Raw genomic sequence first — 18,608 nt, forward strand, 5'->3', positions numbered from 1 at the left:
GATTTCGTTGATTCGAACCCGGGACAAGTTGGTCGAGGCCGTCGAATCGTCATCATCGGTTTGAAGCTGAGACACTTCGTCATACACCTGAGTTTGGACCAGGTCGACCACGTCCCTCACAAGACCATCATCAATCTGGCCGGTCTTCTTGTTGGTATACGCCCTTTTCATAAGGGCGAGATCATCAACCGGGTCGTCCTCATTTTCTTCCGCCTTGAAAAAAATAAATTAAACAAACATTAGAAATTTGAAAAAATGTACAAAAAATAAAATTCTGAAACTTAAATAATTGAAGAAAAAGCGGTTGAACTTACCATGCGATCCGCCAGAGTGGCAATAGATTAAGCACCCAAGTTATGCTTGTAGATGCCCTTTCCTTTACGGTCGCTCCTACGGTTGTTGGAGTTGGTGGAAGAAGTTTCTTTCGTCTCTTCTTTATCCCAATGCGCACACAACTCCTTCCAGACCGTGTCGTTCATCGACTTTGGGACCTTTTAATTTAAAAAAAAAAGTTTAATAATTTAAAAAATAGTTTAATAAATTAAAAATTGTTAATAAATTAAAAACTACCTTGTTTACTTCCCACTTCTTCTTCCACTCGTACATCTACTTCCCATAGTTGTCCATAACTTTATGGACAAAATGGTGATAGATAGAGAGCGTATCATCGGAATTCCAGTTGAATTCTTGCTGAAATAGTTTAAAAATAGTTTTTAAGCACAAAAATATAAATAGTTTAATAATTACAAAAAAAAGTTTTAATAAATAAAAAATAGTTTAATAAATATAAAAATAGTTTAATAATTACAAAAATAAGTTTTAATAATAAAAAATAGTTTAATAATTAAAAAAATAGTTTAATAAATAAAAAAATAGTTTTAATAATATTTAAAATGTCTAATAAATATAGAAAATAGTTTAATAATTACAAAAAATAGTTTTAATAATATTTAAAATGTCTAATAAATATAGAAAATAGTTTAATAATTACAAAAAATAGTTTTAATAAATAAAAAATATAAGTTAAAAATTTGAATACTTACCGCAAACTGACGAAACCACAGATGCTGCTTCTCGAGAGGGAAGTGAGTGAAAGTCGGATGTCCCTGTCGAGGGCCGAGTACATCATACGGTTGATCCATGCGCTGATCCCGTTCCCGGATCGGTTGAACCTAATAAAAAAAAACAAATTATTAATAAAAAACAGTTTAAATAAAAATAGTTAAAAAATAAAAGTTAAATTACCATGTTTGACCATGTCCATGTGGATACTCAGTGAGATAGGGAAGATGGTCACGACCGGGCTGTCGAACCAACTCCGCAACACTCATCACTCCCGGAGGACCCGGAGGAGCAGGAGCGGGTGCAGCAGCGGGAGCGGGAGAAGCAGGAGCGAGTAATGGAGAGGGAGATGTATGGTATGAGCTGTGGGGCGAAACGGAATCCTGAACATGGCTGGAAGAACCCCGAGACTGGCTCCCCATACCACCCCGGCTACGACGCTGGCGAGGCCGGATCTGATCATCATTAGACCTGTAAATTAAAAAAAAACATATTTAAAAATTAGTTCTAATAATTTTAATTAAAAAAAACAGTTTAAATAAAAAATAGTTAAAAAAAATTTTTAATCACAAAAATATAAATAGTTTAATAATTAATAAAAAAGTTTTAATAAATAAAAAATAGTTTAAAAATTTTAAAAATAGTTTAAATAAATCCCAAAAACAGTTAATAATTACGAAAAATAGTTTTAAAAATATTTAAAATGTTAAATAATTATAAAAAATAGTTTTCATAATATAAAAAATGTTTAATAAATATAGAAATTTATATTTTATATATAAAATAAAACGTTTTATAACCACAAAAAAAATGATTTTAAATATTATATATATGATTTTTAATCTTAAAAAAAGTTTTATAGATTTTAAAAATGTTTAATAAATATATAAATGAATTTAAAATGCAAAAAATAGATTTTATATACAAAAAACGTTTTCAATATATATATATAATTACAAATTCGATTTCTATAACCACAAAATCAATAAAAACTAAAAAAAAAAATTCAAATCAAGTGAAATACATAATCAAACTCGATTTTACACAAATCTACCATTCACCCTAACAAAATCTATAAATCTCATTCCAAATCATCAAATCTACTTAAAAACCATACAAATCTAACCTAAAAGAGTGGGATAGGGTTCTTACATGATTATGGGGGAGGATTAGGGGAGATTCGCCGGAAATCGCGAGAGAGAACGGTGGAGTCGCCGGAAATCGCGAGAGGGAGAGACTGTGCGGCGCGGAGAGAAAGAGAGAAATGGGGAAGAAGATCGGGCTCGCCCTAATATTATGAGGCGTCCGACGGAAACTATCCGTCGGAATTTCCTCGGAAATATTTTATATTTCCGTCGGAATTTCCTCGGAATTCTTTGATTCAATTTTCCTGAAATATTTGGCGGCTTGGTTTACCCGGTTAAATGAAAATATTCCAAGGAACCAGGTTTCCTCGGAATACCCTCGGTAATTACCGAGGAAATTCTGAGGAACCATGGTTTGGGGTTTTAAAACATCGATTATTTTCGCCGTATTTCATTTCTTATACAATTATAATGCATACCATTGAGGATTCTTTGTATAGATGATCATAAACCATGAAATAACACAATTTCAAAAATAATTGTAAGTATTCCCTTTACCGTTTATTAAAGTGTATAAGTGTTTCTCTTATGTTGTGTGGTTTTCGTTCATGCAATCGTAAAAGTGTTTGTTATTGGATAAAACACCAAAGTTCCTAGTTCCAAACATCATAATCTGGTTAAGACACTTAATGAAGGTTATATACGTGTTATTCAATCCGTAAAACGTTGTTTTCGATTTAAAACCCCAAGTTCCTCGGAATTTCCTCGGAATTTTCCGAGGGAATTCCGAGGAAATCTTATGTTCGTCGGCATTTCCTCGGAAAATTCCGAGGAAATTCCAAGGAAAAAGAATTATAATAAATTCTTCCTCGGAATTTCCTCGGAATTTTCCGAGGAAATGCCGACGAACATAAAGATTTCCTCGGAATTCCCTCGGAAAATTCCGAGGAAATTCCGAGGAACTTGGGGTTTTAAATCGAGAAGATCTATTCCGAGGAAATTCCGAGGAAAACCTATCTGTCCTCGGAATTTCCTCGGTATTTATATTTAAAAAAAAAAAAAAAAAGGTCGACGCTAGTCTGTTTCCGAGTCGTCATCACCAGATGAATCTGAATCTGGATCTTGGTAAAACTCTCCAATCACTGGTTCATCCTCTACGTGAACGGCGGCTTCCTCTCCGAAGTCGGTTAAATCGACTACAAGGCCAACTCCACCTAAATCTTCTGCTGCACTTAAGTTGCCGGATGTGCTTGGTTGTAGTGGGTCTTCCAGCTCAGAACTTCCCTGAACTCGGCCTCTCGGGTTGAGTCTTGTAACAGTAACCCATGGATCATCTCTGTTCCTTACCCGGGGGTACTTGATATAACAAACCTGATCGGCCTGAGAAGCAAGAATGAAAGGATCATAATATTGCAGCTTCCGTCTTGAATTTACTGATGTAACACCAAATGCATCTGTTCTCACACCTCGATCTGGAGTGTTGTCGTGCCAATCACAATAGAAAACAGTACAGCGCAATCCAACCATGCCCAAATACTTGATTTCCAAAATCTCATTTATGTGTCCGTAGTATACATCATCTCCTGATGCAGAACAAACACCAGCATCGTAAGTCGTACTCGAACGTCTCCTCTTCTGAGTTGTGAATGCATATCCTCGAGTACAAAATCTCGGATATGACTTCACAACAAAGTTTGGTCCAACGACCATCTCGCGTATCCAATCGTCAAATGTTTCACCTCTGGCCAAACCATCACTCACATAAGTAAACATCCATCCACCAAATTCTCTCTGCTTCATTTCTTCTAGTTCGTCCTCTGTGGCGTATCTATATTCTAACCGCTTTTCTGCCATGAAAATCCTTTCATATTGAAGAACATCTTCGCAGTTGGTGAGTAAATATGTTTGCAAATGACTGCGCTCCTGATCAGTAAGTCGACGGTCCTTTGGTTTTCCGCTAAGTCGTCCAACGTCTGTGAAAATGTCTGGAACCTTCCAATGATATGTTGCCCGTTCGCCTCTATCATCATGCCGAGCAGGTCTTCTGTTTTTGGTCTGAACTTCTGCTGGAAAGTAGTACTCGGCAAAGTTTGAAGTTTCTTCATTGATCATCTGTGCGACTATAGACCCTTCCACCCTACTTAAATTTTTCACCATCTTTTCAAATGGAACATATACCGCTCATACAGATACATCCATCTATACTGCACAGGACCACCAAGTTCCAATTCTCTTACCAGGTGAATAACAAGATGCTCCATAACATCAAAAAATGAGGGAGGAAATATCTTCTCAAGGTTGCACTGAATCACAGCTATGTTAGTCTTCAAATTTTCAATACCTTCAAGAGTCACTGATCTTGTGCATAAATCGCGGAAGAAACCACTTATCCCTGCAATTGCTTCATGAACATTTCGTGGTAATAGTTCCTTGAAGGCAAACGGAAGGAGGCGCTGCATCATTACATGGCAATCATGGCTTTTCAAGCCAGTAAACTTTCCTTCCTTTCTGTCGATACAGTTACGCAAATTAGATGCGTAACCGTCTGGAAATTCCACATCGTTTGAAATCCAATCAAAAAACGCATCCTTTCCCGCTGCATCAAGTCGGTATATGGGAAAAGGAGCCCTACCACTCTCATCAACATGAAGTTCTGAACGAGCACATATATCGACTAAATCCAGTCTTGACTTCAAATTATCCTTTGTTTTACCTTGAACATTAAGGATCGTGTTCATGAGATTGTCAAAAAAGTTCTTCTCAATATGCATGACATCTAAATTATGCCTTAGTAGATGATCCTCCCAGTATGGCATATCCCAAAAAATACTTTTTTTTGTGCCAGTTATGTAGGTTTCCAACACCATCTACCGAAAAAATGCTCATGTCCACCGACGTCTGGCGTCCTTTCTGCACCAAAATCTCTAAGTTGTGTCTTCAAATCTTTCCCACGAATTTCCGGAGGTGGACTGTCAAACACCCTCTTGTTCTTCGTAAACAAATTCCTACTTCTACGATATGGATGATCTGGTGGTAGAAATCTCCTGTGACAGTCAAACCAACACGTTTTCCTTCCGTGTTTTAGTTGGAAAGCATCAGTGTTATCTTGACAATATGGACATGATAGCCTTCCATGCGTTGTCCATCCAGATAACATACCATATGCTGGAAAATCACTTATTGTCCACATTAGTACTGCCCGCATTTGAAAGTTTTCTTTATACGAAACATCGTATGTTTCAGCACCTTGAGCCCATAGTTGTTGCAACTCATATATTAGTGGCTGAAGAAACACATCAAGTGATCTCTTAGGATGCTCTGGTCCGGGAACGAGAATCGAGAGAAACAAAAACTCTCGTCGCAAGCAGAAGTTTGGGGGTAGGTTGTATGGTGTAAGAATGACTGGCCATAGAGAATACTGTCTTCCACTCTTGCCAAACGGGCTGAAACCATCAGTACATAATACAAGGTAGACATTTTTTCTCTCATACGCAAAGTCGGGATACTTTGATTGGAAATGCTTCCACGCTTTTGCATCTGAAGGATGTCTGATCTCACCATCTGTTGAGTGCTCCGCATGCCATCTCATTGGTTGCGCTGTGCGTTCAGACAGATACAGCCTCTGCAACCTTTCCGTCAAAGGCAAATACCACATCCTTTTATATGGTACTGGAACTCTTCCACTCGTATCTTTATAACGAGGCTTCCCACAAAATTTGCATGAAACCCGCTGTTCATCCGCCCTCCAATAAATCATGCAGTTGTCTCTGCATATATCTATTACCTGATACGATAAACCAAGACCAGCTACGAGTTTCTGAACCTCGTAGTATGAGCCAGGAGCTACATTATCTTCGGGTAGAATACCTTTTACATAATCAGCAATCGCATCCACACAGTCTTCAGCCAAATTATAATCCGTCTTAATGCCCATCAATCTTGTAGCAGATGATAAAGTTGAATGACCATCTCTGCAACCTTCGTACAATGGTTGCTTTCCAGCATCCAACATATCATAAAATCTCCTAGCTTCGGCATTGGGTAAATCTTCTCCTCTAAAATGATCATTTACCATCTGCTCAGTACCTACACCGTAATCTACATCCGTTCTAATTGGATCTTCTAATCTAACCGCTGGCTGAGGTTCTCTAGTACTACCATGTTCATAATCAGTTTCTCCATGATGATACCAAATTTTGTAACTTCGTGTAAACCCACTCAAATATAGATGAGTCCAAACATCCCATTGTTTAATAACTTTTTTATTTTTACAATTAGAGCAAGGACATCTTAACATACCTGTTTTTGCTTCCGGTTGTCGGTGAACTAACCCCATGAATTCGGTTATACCTTGTTGGTATTCTTCCGTAAGCAATCTCGTGTTCGGATCCAAATGAGGTCGATCGATCCAAGAACGAAAATAATTTGAAGAAGACATGTTTTTTATGAATCAAATTCGTGTGTAAAGAAAGTGAGAGGGAGGATGAAGATATGGAGTGAATGAAGAGGAAGAGGGGTGCTTGTATTTATAGTTGAAATCCTGCCGACGGTCCGAGGAAATTCCGACGGAATTCCGATGCAAACGGCTAGTTCGTCGAAATTTCCTCGGAATTTTTAAAATCCCCCAACGGCTCTCCAACGGCTCTCTAACGTCTATAATATTTCCTCGGAATTCATCATTTTTTTCCGAGGAATACTAGTTTCCTCGGTATTCCGTCGGAATATTCCGACGAGATGAATTTTCCTCGGAATTCCGTCGGAATATTCCGAGGAAATTCCGAGGAAGCCAAATTTTGTGTTTCCTCGGAATTGCCTCGGAAATTCCTCGGTATATTCCGAGGAATTCATTTTCCGTCAGAACGTCCGTCAGAATACCGCTGTTTTCTTGTAGTGATCTTTTTAGGCGTTTTAATCTTCCAAGTAAAGGCTTGAAGCTTAGTAATGCTTGGCTCCAACACTTTCTTTTTTTCCTCTGCCTTTAATAAGGTATGAGCTACCCAATATCCTGACTTAACCGTGTACTAGCCATTTCTAGTGTAGTTCCAGCAAAATATATTCCGACGATGAGTTGAGCTTATGGCCAAACTCCTTATTCCTTACGAGGGGTATATCCTTAGAGATGCTTTTATAAGTTGTATTGTATTGCGAAATACCTGATTCTTCTACGTATCTACTAAATATTTATCAAGTGTAAGTATGAATGTGCATATGCGTATAAATCATTTTTGCACTTGAACTTGATTTGATTTTATAACCAACCCATAACCTATTTATCTCACTTCTATTCTTATGTGCTGCCTCTTAATTAGTCTTCTTACTCATCATCATTCCTTATTTGCTCTATATTTTCTCAGGTGTTTATATTCGTTTTAATACATTTTTATACATATTAAATAAGACCTCATTAATCTTTTTCCATTATGTATTTCGTTTGTATGTACATGTACTGATTGTGTGTTCGTTAGTAACCTACAGAGGTCTAATATTGCAATTTGAATGAGAAAGACAACTTTACTCGAGATTCTAGGTCAAAGAAAGAAAATTTCTTAGTCCTACCATATGCTTATATACACATACATGATAATAAAAAGGCTTTAATGCCATTGTCATAGCTAAACTTAATATTAGATCACTTCCAATGCTAAAAGTTCTCAAAATGGAGTTCTAAAACTCTGTTTTTTTTTTTAATTATACATGGTTATTCTGGATCCACAGAAGTGGTCCAGACTAGTCATGTGTTACCACGTGTCGGTTCCATGTCTTTGGTGATGTCGAAATGAGAGAATAATACTCTGTTTTAAGTAAAATTTGCGTTCAATAACCATAAATACTTAATATTTAAATTACTATTTGTGAACTGTTCCGGTAAATTAATCTCATTCTTACCTATAGTCTAAATCCTAGTCATCTGAAAAATAGATGTTGTCTCAATACATGCTAATACAAAATTATGACTTTAGAACTAATACATACACTTAATTAACTCAATATTTTATCATAAGAACTGGTAATTAAAACGCCTATTCCTAATAATTTTGTACCATAAACAGAACACTAACAACAACTACTACAGGGAAGTTTTTGCGGCAGTTTTTAACGATGGCGATGAAGCGGCGATGGACGAGTTTCCAGTGGTGTTGGTCTCACCCCAATTGAGAAGCATAATCTCCCAGTTACAAAATGTTTCAAAGCAAGTCTCAAGTCTATTATCTTCAATCTTAATCTTCCAATGTCCATCTATGTACTTCCCTTTATCCGTTTGTCTCCTATCCCAATCAAGCTTCGCCTTCTGCTCCGACCTCAGTAAACAAAACCTCTGCAAACTCTCAGGCATCGCGTCGTGAACTCTCCACCAAGTCTTATGCGCTTCATCACTCGCGAACTGATGGTAACCTTCAACGTTCCAGTTGCAGTCATAGTCCCTAAAGCATAACCATGGCTTGTTATAACCTAAGTAATGAACAACGTACAGAACCGGAGGATCAAAACCAAACAGCTTCGTCTTCAACCTATTGATCTTAGGCTTGTCACCTGCCCAAAAATGTTTCAAGAAATTCATGTGCTTTGGAATATGATGCCACCATGTGAATATCTCTTTGAGGTAACCTTGATCTCCACCATTGTAAGACACAACTTCGTCCATGTGATCCATAAGTAGCTTGAACGTTACGTTGGATGGTTCAACCACCATTAAACCGGAGTTGAAGAGCGTAGCGTCGTTTCCCATCGCTGATATCTCAGGGAACTCGAAGAGGAAGTAGATGTTTCGAAGTATAAGCATGTCTGCATCCACAAAGATGATCTTGTCGTATTCAGACAGTTGCCAAAGACAGAACTTACTGTAGTTCCATTCGTTGTATGTGTTTGGTTTAACTTTTGGGTTTCTGATTCTTTGAAACATCTGAATCTTCCATCCAGCAGATTCCAAACCGTTTCTATGGTGTTCGGTTATGGAATCATCGACGAGTATGACAAGATCGTGAGTAGAGCCAGACATTCGAATGCTTTGTGCAGCTGCAGTGGCTCCACAGACATAACCTTGAGCAGAGTGCAAGATTGTCGCATAAGCTTATTTCTTTGTGTTTGATGAGTAGAAGTTATCTGCAATTTAGAAATGATCATCATCAGATAAAACTAGAAGACTAAAGAAACTTGCTAGTTGCTACTGAATAGTCCTAGGCATTTTATCCGATATTCAAATAACCGATCCAAACCGAAATAATCAACACCTACTCGCAAATATCTGAACATTCCAATATATTTTTATATCCGAATTTTCCGAACCAAAGCAGGAGCTGAATAAAAAAACTGAATAGGTATATGAATATATAAAATACAAATTTATACATAAAATATTATTATATATAAATGTAAAGTAACTATATATATAATATAATTTAAAAACCAATTAAATGTCTGCAAGCATCTAAAAATCCAAATTATCTAAAATTATTGAATTATCCAAAAATGTGGGTTTTTTTAATCCAAAATATCTTAAAAAATCTGAAATATCCAATAATTTTATTTAAAATTTCCAAATCAGAAAGAACTTAACTGAAACCAGATTATACCTAAATTTTTCAGGTAATTACAGGTTCTTAACTTTACAGATTATACCCAACCGACCCAAACCAAAATTTCTTCGGTTCTTAAATGGATCATATCCAAAATAACTGACCCGAACCGAAAAACCCATGCCTACTACTGAGTACTGACCTTTAGCTTGTAGAGGAACAGAGAGTTCACATGAACCAATAGGAAGCTGTAACTTCTGTCTTAACTGACTAAGGTTAGGCTTGTAAAGCCATGTGTTTCCTTGTCTGGTCACAAGCTCTTGACCTGTAAAAAGATTTGGGATTGGGAAGAAACCAGTTACCAAAATCACGTGAACATCATGAAGCCCTTTTGAAGAAGAAGCCACTCGAGCTACCGCGAGTTGCAAGTGCAATCTAACCACATCTCTTGACCATGTTCCTGATACGTTACACGGAAGCTTTGTAACGACAAGATCGATTCGAGGTTTACCAGGAACTTGAACCCAAGGAAGAGAAGGACATATGGGGACTTGAAATTTTTCTGCTTCATCGATCCATTCAGGGTATAGAGAATCCCAAGTTATGTTATCTGCTGCATGGTCTAGATGCAGATCTATATGTTCATAGCCAAATTTCATTACCTCCTTCCATTGATCAATCTCCATATTGTTAACATTTAGAAAGCCTGTTCCTTGATACTCGCTTCTACTAGGTAAGTAACTCTTAACAATATGTGACATATGGTTCCAGTTTATCTCAGCTGTAGATATATAGCGAAGATCAGTAGCAATATTGGGTTCTAGTATAACAAAACTTGATGTGCTTTCAACAATTTGTAGCGGTGGAGAATGGTAGAGAGTGAACAGAGCAACCAGCATTGTAACTACCAACACAGGTTTTAGAGTTGAGAACTTGCTGTGAACACTTGTTTCACTCACGAATCTCCTCTTGCTTCGCTTGTCACTATATGAAAGAAAAACGCAGTAGCTACTTAAAATTTGAGAACAAAACATAAATACACAATCTAACAATCCAAAAAGTCAACGCTATTGTGTATGAAACTAAAGCCATAGTAATCTTTCATCAAAGTCGAGAAAGTAATGATAAAAAGAGAAAAGGACTTACGTGGGAATAGGGAGCCAATGTCTGGACTCCATGGCACTTTGAAGATGGGATCCACATTAACTTCGTTTAGAGTAGTTAGAGCATGACTAATGGGGGATTCTTAGGGTGGAGTGCTTAGCAGAATATAAGAAACCGTCTCTTAACTTTTAACTAAAAAAACTAAAAACTGGCTCTTAAACTAAGATACTTAAGAGTCGGTTATTGTTTTTTTAGTTAAAAGTTGAGAGATGTTTTCTAATATTTTACTAAAAATTTACCCTAAAAATCCTTTCATTAATCATGTTCTTATGCAGAGGTTTCAGTTTGACTTGAGAGAGTTGTATTAAATGGGTTTATTTATTAACTGGATTGTGTGAATAAACATGATGCAGTTGTGAAAATCGTGGGCTTACACTTTGAGTTTCGTTTTACGAGTGAAAAAACGACCATGTGATGCCCATAGACGGTCCAAAACTATTGAAGGCCCAAATTTCAAAAAAAAAAAGTATTGTGGCACATGAGAGTTGATTTAATTTAGTTTCATAAGATTAAAATTGTATTTATTAATTAAATTTTATTCTATTATTAGTATTTTACCGATGAAATACAATAAATGATGTTCGGGCTCAGCATTCTGATATGGGGAAAGTTGATTTGGTTTTACCAAGTTGACTTTTCAGACCTATTCATAATGTATTTTAATACATTTAAAAATTATACATTTTCCATTTTAAAAAAAATCGATATTTTAGAAACAAAAAAACTGTTTCAAAAAAAATATTATTTTTCCGTTTCTAAATAAGTGTCATTTTGACATTTTTCACACAAATAAAGAAAGTGGCGGAAATATATGAAAGTTATTATTATTTATACCCCTCTAACCAATAGTATTTTGAGATAAATAAAATTATTTATAAAATCAATACAATTTGTAATTAATTTACAGCTGAAAGTAAGTATAATTGCATTGGAATTGTAAAATGACATTTTTTTGTAACAAAAAAAAAATTAAAATAACATTTATTATAAAAAAGGGAGTATATTTTACATTTTCAATGAATAAATTGATTGCAAATTGTAAAGTTCAAAAAACATAATGGTGTTTATTAAGATTTTTTTGGTTAAAAATTGTGAAAAATAGTTGATAACAGAAAATAATGCATTGGTAACTAAAATCTTATATGTTTTTTCAGGTTTGTCTCAAACATAAATTGGGCTATGTGTTACAAATTTAGAGGTTCATTTCTTCGTACAATTTTTTTTTTATAAAAAAAATGGGGCCCTAAGCTTAGCTGAAAAAAATCAAAAAATAAAATGGGTACTCTGGAAATGCACAACACATGGCCAGAGCCGGGACGGTGTTTTTTTTAATAAGTGTAATAAACCTAAAACATACATCTTTCTGAAACGGAAGGAATATATAATTTACAAACCTAAGTAAAATTTTTTTGCTGATTTCCAAATCCAAAGTACGGATTTTAATTAATATTTATAAATTTCTGAATTTAATTTTTTTATATTTTTAATTAAAAATCCATCCAAAATCAGTCAAGTCTATTGTAAAATCAAATCAACTGATGAATTTATATGATTGAATAATAATAATTTAAAGTAGTATTTATAAATTACATAAGTACATAACCAATAACCCATGACTTAGACATAGATAATCACAAAAATTTAGAACTTTAAATCTATTAAAATACATAAACTAGCAGCCCCACTAATTTTCCCTTGTCAATCAGTACATTATCCGATCTGAACTTCTCTTCTGTCTGTAATAATGTGACAACACGCCCCGTGGGAACTACCTGCCCCGTGGGACCCAGGCTCACAGCGTTGTAGGTCAATTGGTGACAGTTTGTCCTGTGGGAATGCTGTTAAAGGGTGAGGTCCTGGATTCGAGGCTCACCAACAACCTAATTATGGAATTAGAGAGAATTCATAATGAAGAAGTTGGGGTCGGTGCGCTGCAGCGCTGTGAGTCTGGGTTCCACGGGACAGGTAGTTCCCACGGAGCGGATTGTCACAAACAACTTGTTCAAAACCAATATTGTATGCTCAAAGAATGATATAAAAATGTTGGACAGAACTTGGGTTCACCCACTAAGGTGAATCTTATAATTCACCCCACTTTTTTACACCAATCAAACTGCCACATAGGATTAATGAAAGAGGGGATTAAATTTAGAAAAGAAAAAAAAATATAGCTTTAAAAAAAAGAACTAACGTTAAGCTAAGCCGCCGTTAGTTTTGATCTGATTTTTTCTTCTTAATCCATCGGCGTCTTCTTCTTCTTCTTCCCAGAAACTCCTAAAAAAATTTTCACATAACTTACAGGTTTGTTTGAGATACGTCATCACTCAATTAACATAATTAATCTCAAGTTTAATTATGGTTTGTTATATATATCTCTTGATCATATTAGAGAGATTGAGTCAATTAGGTTTTATTGCTTTATTTTGATCGTGACAAAAAATCGATGACTAATGATTATACACCATTAAAGTCACAATTGTTCTGGCAATAACTAATAACTATGAGAAGAAAAGAGTTTTGATGACTAATGATTATTACGTTTAGTGGGGTTCCACTGAATGAATCAAAGTTGTTTATTGGGACATTCTATTGCTTAGCTTGTCATGGGAGACATCTTTAATTATTTTTCATCAATTCCCACATGCCTCTACGCAATCTGTTCATTTACTCATTAGTTAATTTTTCAAATTTTGATGAATTTTTTGTCATGTATAAGAGGACAGAACTAAGGTCAAATCGTGATGTAGGAGCCTTTTTGTTGTACTCATAATTGTTCTACGTTATCTAGACTAATTTTTAACTACTGTTTATATTTTTCTATATAGTTGCAATGGAGAGTACTCATTTAAGTGGTAAAGAAATTGTTCCTGCTAATCAAGATGAATCTGGTTTGCAAGTCTCAGGTGAAACTAGTTTGTTAAGTTAGAATTCAGATGAGTTTTTAGCCGAGAAAAAAGATGCTACACTCAGTGATGACGATGCTTTAGTCAGCGATGAAGATGCTTCTATCAGTGATTTCAGTGAAGAAGAGGATATAAGCAACAATGAGAATTATCTTCAGATTGAAGATGTTGATGCTTTAGAGGCAAACAATGAAAATCAGAAAAAACATGAGCTCTGTATTGGAATGGATTTCAGTTCTGATGAGTCTGCATATAAAGCTTATAGAAAGTATGGAGGCAATCATGGTTTCGACGTAAGGAGACAGCGGACTGCGAAGAAAAACAACAAGCTAGTAAGGATGGTTTATGTATGCTCAAAAGAGGGGCTTAGACAAGAACCTAAGGTCAAGAAATCATATGCACGACCAACCACAAAGTGTGGTTGTAAAGCTCGCATGTCTTGCTATCTTCAAGTTGATAAGATCATCAAACTTTTTATCTATTCTAGCGAAGGAATTATCCAAGCTCAACTACTCTCGGCCAGCCTCTTCATCATATTTGTTTCTTTTGTTTACTCACTCTTAGTCTCTATATTTGTTCTCACACCGATGCTTCTTCTTCACTCTTCTGTTTCTTGCGGCTCAAGGCTCTTCTTCTTCTTCCTTCTTTGTATTTTCTTCTCAGCTACTCTCCTTTGTAGCTTGTTCTCTGCTACTCTCCTTTGTTCTCTTTTTGGGCACTTCTTCTTAGATCCAATTTGTTTGTAGATTTAATCAGAGGTTCAACTCCAAAAAAAAAACTTATTTTTTAATTCAATGGTCTTCCTCTCCATCTTCTTCTTCCTCTTGTTTGATACTTTCTCAGTACAAAATCAGTTTTGGTTCAAGCCTTTGAGGATGTTCAAATAGCATGAAGAAGAAGAAAATTGATGGATGAACATGGTTTGATTTGGCTTGGAGAAGGTTAAACTGAAATAAGATTTTGAAAGCATAGATTTTGGAGACCCGAACTTGACAAACCCTTGTATTATTTTTCTGTGAAAGATATTAGAACGTTCAAGCAATTAACAAGAAGAAGCCGTCTACGGCAACAGCGTTAGTTCCTTTTTTTTTAAAGCTATATTTTTTTTTTTTCTAAATTTAATCCCTTTTTTCATTAATCCTATGTGGCAGTTTGATTGGTGTAAAGAAGTGGAGTGAATTATAAGATTCACCTTAGGGTGAACCCAAGTTCTGTCCAAAAATGTTAAAAGTCAGTAAAAGAAAAATACTAATGAAGACGACAGAAACCAAAACGCAGTGACGGCTGTCGTTAAAACAACAAAGCCAAAACGCCGTTTCGCTGAGTCTAACCTCCGTTTATCTACAGAAAAATTGGGTTTAAGAACGTAAACATAAATTAGTGTGCTAAATAGGAAATCCCCAATAGGTCAGGGTTCGTTTTGCAAACCAAAAACAAAAAAAAAAAAAACTCATTTCTTCGTCTCGTTAACTTGATTTGCTAAGGAAAAATAGATCAGTCGTCGTAGATCCGATCGAATCCACGATGGCGCTGGTAACATCCGTGCGCGATTACATCAACCGGATGCTTCAGGATATCTCCGGCATGAAGGTTCTCATACTCGACTCCGAAACGGTAAAAAAATCGGATAAATCTTCTCCGATTGATAATCTAGGGCTTTGATTTTACAATGTTTGAATCGATCGTAGGTGAGCAATGTAAGCATCGTGTATTCGCAATCAGAGCTGCTCCAGAAAGAAGTTTTCCTCGTGGAGATGATAGATTCGATATCGGCGTCGAATGAATCGATGTCGCATCTGAAAGCTGTTTATTTCGTCCGTCCGACGTCGGAGAATGTTCAGAAGCTGCGGCACCAGCTTGCGAATCCTAGATTTGGAGAATACCATTTATGTATGACTTGACTACTGATGATGATATGATTATTAATCTTTTGAGTTTTGTCATTGTTCAGTAATGATTATGAATCTTTTCTTTCAGTTTTCTCCAACCTGTTGAAGGATACTCAGATTCATATTTTGGCTGATTCTGATGAGCAAGAGGTTGTACAACAAGTTCAGGTGATTTTTTTTTTTAGAATCCTGCTTTTGGCTTGCTCCTTCCTCCACTGATGATGCTAAAAGAATGTTTCTTAGTTTATTATTTCCTTTTCTGCTCATCTTAGGTTTTCTGATTCAAACTTAAACAGTGGCTTGTCTAACAGTCCTTTTATGTTGCAGGAGTTTTATGCAGACTTTGTTGCTGGTGATCCGTATCATTTCACTTTGAATATGGCAGCAAACCACCTATATATGCTCCCAGCAGTTGTCGATCCCTCTGGTTTGCAACGCTACTCCGACCGGGTTGTTGATGGAATTGCGGCTGTCTTTCTGGCGTTGAAACGTAGACCTGTCATCAGATACCAGAGGACCTCTGATACTGCTAAAAGGATTGCACAGGAAACAGCTGTACGTGAAATTCTGGCTAGCTCACTATATGTTATTTCTTCATCTCCTGCTTGCTTAGTCTGAAAATTCATTTGAAATACACTTTTTATGTTTCAGAAATTGATGTATCAGCAAGAAAGCGGTCTTTTTGACTTCAGACGCACTGAAAGCTCTCCGTTGCTGCTTGTAATTGACAGAAGAGATGACCCAGTTACCCCATTACTGAATCAGTGGACATATCAGGTTAACTTGACTAAAATTGCTATTATTGTTCTACTCTCTGGTATATAAGATTTGCCTCCAGATGTCATACTGAACAAGCCTTGCTCATTGACGAGATCTTTTTGTAGGCAATGGTGCACGAACTCATAGGACTTCAAGATAATAAAGTAGACTTGAGAGCCATTGGAAGTCTTCCAAAAGATCAGCAAGTTGTGAGTCTTCTCCAGTACCGTGTTTTATTAGTTGGAAACTTTACAGCTAGTTAATAAGTCTCCTTTCTTGGCAGGAGGTGGTTTTATCATCAGAACAGGATGCATTCTTCAAATCAAACATGTACGAAAATTTTGGGGATATTGGAATGAACATCAAGCGAATGGTAGATGACTTTCAGCAGGTGGCTAAGAGTAACCAAAATATCCAGACAGTAGGTACAAATATCGCTAGTCTTAAACTATACTCCTGCAAAGACGTCCAGCTGTTGGTGCTAGTGACAGTGATAATCTGTGAATGCTTTGGTTTTACAGAGGACATGGCCAGATTTGTTGACAACTACCCTGAGTACAAAAAGATGCAAGGCAACGTCTCAAAGCATGTGACCCTGGTTACTGAAATGAGCAAGCTTGTTGAAGCAAGGAAACTGATGCTGGTTTCACAAACAGAGCAGGACTTGGCTTGCAATGGTGGCCAAGGAGCTGCGTATGAGGTAGTGAATTTTCCATTTTCTCTGTCCTGTGCGAGAATCACCTGTTGCATCCATCGAAAATAATCATACAGAGAAATGCTTTATCACCCGGAACATGCCGAGGGTCTTACTCACTGAGTAATACCTCTGACTTTCATGCTTATTTGCAGGCAGTTACGGATCTCTTAAACAATGAAAGTGTGTCTGACATCGACCGGCTACGTTTGGTGATGCTGTATGCTCTGCGCTATGAGAAAGAGAATCCCGTTCAGTTGATGCAACTGTTCAACAAATTGGCTTCACGCTCTCCCAAGTACAAACAAGGGGTACGGTCAAACTTAACACCTTTCAGTTTTGAATTGCAATCTCTTTCTTGCACCTTTGAATAGATTCTTCCGCATCACCTTTTAAAGTTGATAATGATTAATGGTTCATGTATCACTATACTGGTCCACCTGTTCTTTTCGAGTTTCGTCCATGGTGGTTCTAACTTAATATTTATGAATAACATGCAAAAGACCTTTCAATGTATACTTGGGCTAGATTTTTTATATCATAACTTTCTGAATGTCAACTGCAGCTTGTTCAATTTCTCTTGAAACAAGCCGGCGTAGAAAAGCGTACTGGTGATCTGTTTGGAAACAGAGATCTTTTGAATATAGCACGCAATATGGCTCGTGGACTTAAGGTCTGTATCTGAGATTACACTTCTCCAGAAACATTGTACATCTCCCTAAGTATATGTCGTGTTGCTGATTTGCTGGGAAAAATAAAAACAGGGGGTTGAGAATGTGTACACTCAACATCAGCCACTTTTGTTTCAAACGATGGAGAGCATAACCAGAGGGAGATTGCGTGATGTGGATTACCCCTTTGTTGGAGATCATTTTCAACAGGGACGGTATGTGTGTCACACTAGTTTTCTCTTTCTTTAAACTACTTTTGTTACAAGAAGTGCATAATTTATGGTGACACAGGCCACAAGAGGTGGTGATATTCATGGTTGGTGGAACAACGTACGAGGAATCACGCTGCGTTGCTCTACAAAACTCGACCAACTCCGGGATTCGGTTTATTCTGGGCGGCACCGCAGTGCTTAATTCCAAGAGGTAAGTGAGTTTAATACAGGTTTTGTCTGTTGTTGAATGTTCATATCCAAGACTGTATCATTTAGAATGTTGGATGATAATATGATTTATGTGTTAGGTTTCTCATGGACTTGGAAGAAGCACAAAGGATATCAAGATCAGGTAGCCATATGGTGTGAAGAGGGTTATTGTGCATTAGTAGTCTATATATAAGATTCTTCCTTATGATAAATATTTGACTACAGAAGACTAAACATGCGCGTGTCATAATTTTTCGAGAGACAATGATAGAAGAAGAGGTTCTTCGAATCATTCCTACATATGACGAGATTACAGACATCGAATCTTGGGTATGTGTGTGTACCCGTCGTGGTACAGTTTAATTGGATTGTTCTTCATACAAAACAATGGCTAATAGAAAATGAGACTCTTAAGACTTAAAAGTAGAATAGTGTTTCTGAAAGA

The 18,608-nt window shown here is 36.5% G+C and overlaps 3 protein-coding genes across 6 annotated transcripts; 1 reads left to right on the plus strand and 2 right to left on the minus strand.

Annotated features, from left to right (window-relative positions):
• Positions 1-7,818: 7,818 nt before the first annotated feature.
• Positions 7,819-9,225, minus strand: LOC103853433 (putative UDP-glucuronate:xylan alpha-glucuronosyltransferase 3). Its single transcript, XM_033285454.1, has one exon. It carries the CDS (start codon positions 9,142-9,144, stop codon positions 8,215-8,217), a length of 930 nt encoding a protein of 309 aa, XP_033141345.1. The 5' UTR covers positions 9,145-9,225; the 3' UTR covers positions 7,819-8,214.
• LOC117132053 (putative UDP-glucuronate:xylan alpha-glucuronosyltransferase 3) lies at positions 7,819-14,873 on the minus strand. The gene has a single exon (XM_033285453.1). The coding sequence runs from the start codon at positions 10,693-10,695 to the stop codon at positions 9,736-9,738; it is 960 nt and encodes a 319-aa protein (XP_033141344.1). The 5' UTR covers positions 10,696-14,873; the 3' UTR covers positions 7,819-9,735.
• Positions 14,874-15,108: 235 nt separating this feature from the next.
• Positions 15,109-18,543, plus strand: LOC103853060 (vacuolar protein sorting-associated protein 45 homolog). Of its 4 annotated transcripts, none has more exons than XM_009129960.3 (13): positions 15,109-15,342; positions 15,417-15,618; positions 15,706-15,785; positions 15,945-16,172; positions 16,269-16,394; positions 16,502-16,585; positions 16,660-16,801; positions 16,898-17,076; positions 17,226-17,381; positions 17,636-17,743; positions 17,835-17,956; positions 18,033-18,164; positions 18,262-18,543. In XM_009129960.3, the coding sequence occupies exons 1-13, from the start codon at positions 15,253-15,255 to the stop codon at positions 18,320-18,322; spliced, it is 1,710 nt and encodes a 569-aa protein (XP_009128208.1). In that variant the 5' UTR covers positions 15,109-15,252; the 3' UTR covers positions 18,323-18,543. The 4 variants fall into 4 exon arrangements, with proteins under 4 accessions (XP_009128208.1, XP_033141340.1, XP_033141341.1 ...); XM_033285449.1 differs by having other exon boundaries at positions 16,502-16,582; XM_033285450.1 differs by lacking the exon at positions 17,636-17,743.
• The last annotated feature ends 65 nt before the right edge of the window (positions 18,544-18,608 follow it).

The sequence above is a fragment of the Brassica rapa genome, chromosome A02 (genome assembly GCF_000309985.2).
Source record: "Brassica rapa cultivar Chiifu-401-42 chromosome A02, CAAS_Brap_v3.01, whole genome shotgun sequence".
Lineage (NCBI taxonomy): Eukaryota > Viridiplantae > Streptophyta > Magnoliopsida > Brassicales > Brassicaceae > Brassica > Brassica rapa.